The following is a 1,618-nucleotide window of genomic DNA, read 5'->3' on the forward strand; positions in this document are numbered from 1 at the left end:
TCACAGTTTTGCTTGCTTGCCTGGACTCCCCTTCTTTGCCATTCATTCATTCATACACACCAGGATCAAGAGCGGAGCTGGGTACCACTGATTTGCCAACCTTTTCCACTAGGGGGCGCCGAAGGGTCAGGACAGGATGAAGGAGAGCATCCCGAAGGAAAGCCAACTAGCATCCTTCGCAACAGCAGCATCTCTTCCTTAGTCTCCTCAGAAGATGCTGCCACGAGAGACCCCCATCTCCATCTCCTCGGCGGCATAGTCCTCGGCAGTCTTTTCTCCGGACTTGGCAGCCGCAGCTCCAGGACTCCTTTTTCTACTCCATCCATGTCCAACTTTGGGGTACAGGGGGAGATATGGGGGGGGGGGGGCGTAGGAGAGCTTGAGAAAGCATACGAAAGACTTCGGCTGCATCCGCACTGCGGTAATAACCCGGTTTGGCACCGCTTCAACTGCTCTGGCTCAAGGCTATGGAATTCTGGGAGTTGGAGTATGTCCCCACAACATACTCCAACTCCCGGAATTCTATAGCCTTGAGCCACAAAGAGTTAAAGCGCTGCCAAACTGGGTTATTTCTCCAGTGTGGATGCAGCCAAATTTCTCTCTGCAGTGCGGATGCGGCCGATGCCATGCCCTTGGAGAATGTGCAGTTTGGCCGCCTCTGTGTAGTTTGCGCCAGGGCAAACTACAAATCCCAGAGTGCCATAACACGGCGGCAGTCGGAGGGCATTATTTCTGCAGGGTGTCCTCCAACCCCCCCCCCTCAAGTAAGGTGTTCAAGAAAAATGACCAAAGAAAAGCTAAACCAACTAAGCAACCAACCAAAAAAGCACCCATAGGCATGATGCTACTGCGTCCACACGGGAGAAATCATCCGCTTTTGAGACCGCGATGGGATCAATTTGGGAGTTTCGTGAGCCAACTTGGCCTTCTCCTCTGTCTGAGAGGTCTAGGGCCAGAACTAGGCAGTTGAAGCGGTCTGAAAGCGGGTTCTTTCCCCTCCCTCTCCCCCCAGCCCCCGAAGCCCTCACCGTTGACGCCGATGGTCAGGTTTCCGAGGTCGAGGAGTCCGGGGCTGAGGGCAGCCAAGGCGCCGGAGGAGTTGAGGCTGAGCAGGAGCTCCGAGGAGGAGGAAGAGGAGGAGGAGGAGGAGGAGGAGGCGTTGGCGCCCAGGGCCTCTCCGGCCGCCAAGGAGTCCGCGAAGAGGTTCATCTGCAGCAGCGTCTTGAGCAGGTAGCGCAGCATCCTGGACGCCCCCAAGGCCCCGCAGCTGCCTCGCTGCCTCCCTGCCTCTGTGTCGGCATCCGAGCAGGAGGAGGAGGAGTGGCTCTGCACCTGCCCCCTTCTCCTCCTCCTCCTCCTCCTCCTCCTCCCCCTCCCTCCTTCCCTCCCTGAAGCCCAGTGGGGTGGGTTCTCCCTTTGGGGGCAAGGAGGAACCAGGTGCCTCCAACAATAAAAGTGGGGTCCTTGGCTGCCTGGCTATCTGCAGAGCCAAAGGAGGAGAGAGACAGGGAAGGAAGGAAGGAAGGAAGGAAGGAAGGAAGGAAGGAAGGGAGGGTCAGGAGGGGGTTCCTTCTTGCCAAGCCAAAGGATGGGACTTTGGGCTCCTAGAACTGACTTG

The 1,618-nt window shown here is 57.4% G+C and overlaps 1 protein-coding gene across 4 annotated transcripts in view; it reads right to left on the reverse strand.

The window, feature by feature from the left end:
- ROBO3 (roundabout guidance receptor 3) overlaps window positions 1-1,269 on the reverse strand; it is a 167,934-nt gene extending 166,665 nt beyond the window's left edge. For all 4 annotated transcript variants that reach the window (XM_042476239.1, XM_042476240.1, XM_042476238.1 and 1 more), the window contains exon 1: window positions 1,029-1,269. In XM_042476239.1, coding sequence (XP_042332173.1) covers window positions 1,029-1,242 — 214 coding nt within the window. In that variant the 5' untranslated portion in view covers window positions 1,243-1,269. The remainder of the gene's footprint in view (window positions 1-1,028) is intronic.
- Window positions 1,270-1,618: the final 349 nt, after the last annotated feature.

Source organism: Sceloporus undulatus, chromosome 6, assembly GCF_019175285.1.
Source record: "Sceloporus undulatus isolate JIND9_A2432 ecotype Alabama chromosome 6, SceUnd_v1.1, whole genome shotgun sequence".
In the NCBI taxonomy this organism is placed as follows: Eukaryota; Metazoa; Chordata; class Lepidosauria; order Squamata; family Phrynosomatidae; genus Sceloporus; species Sceloporus undulatus.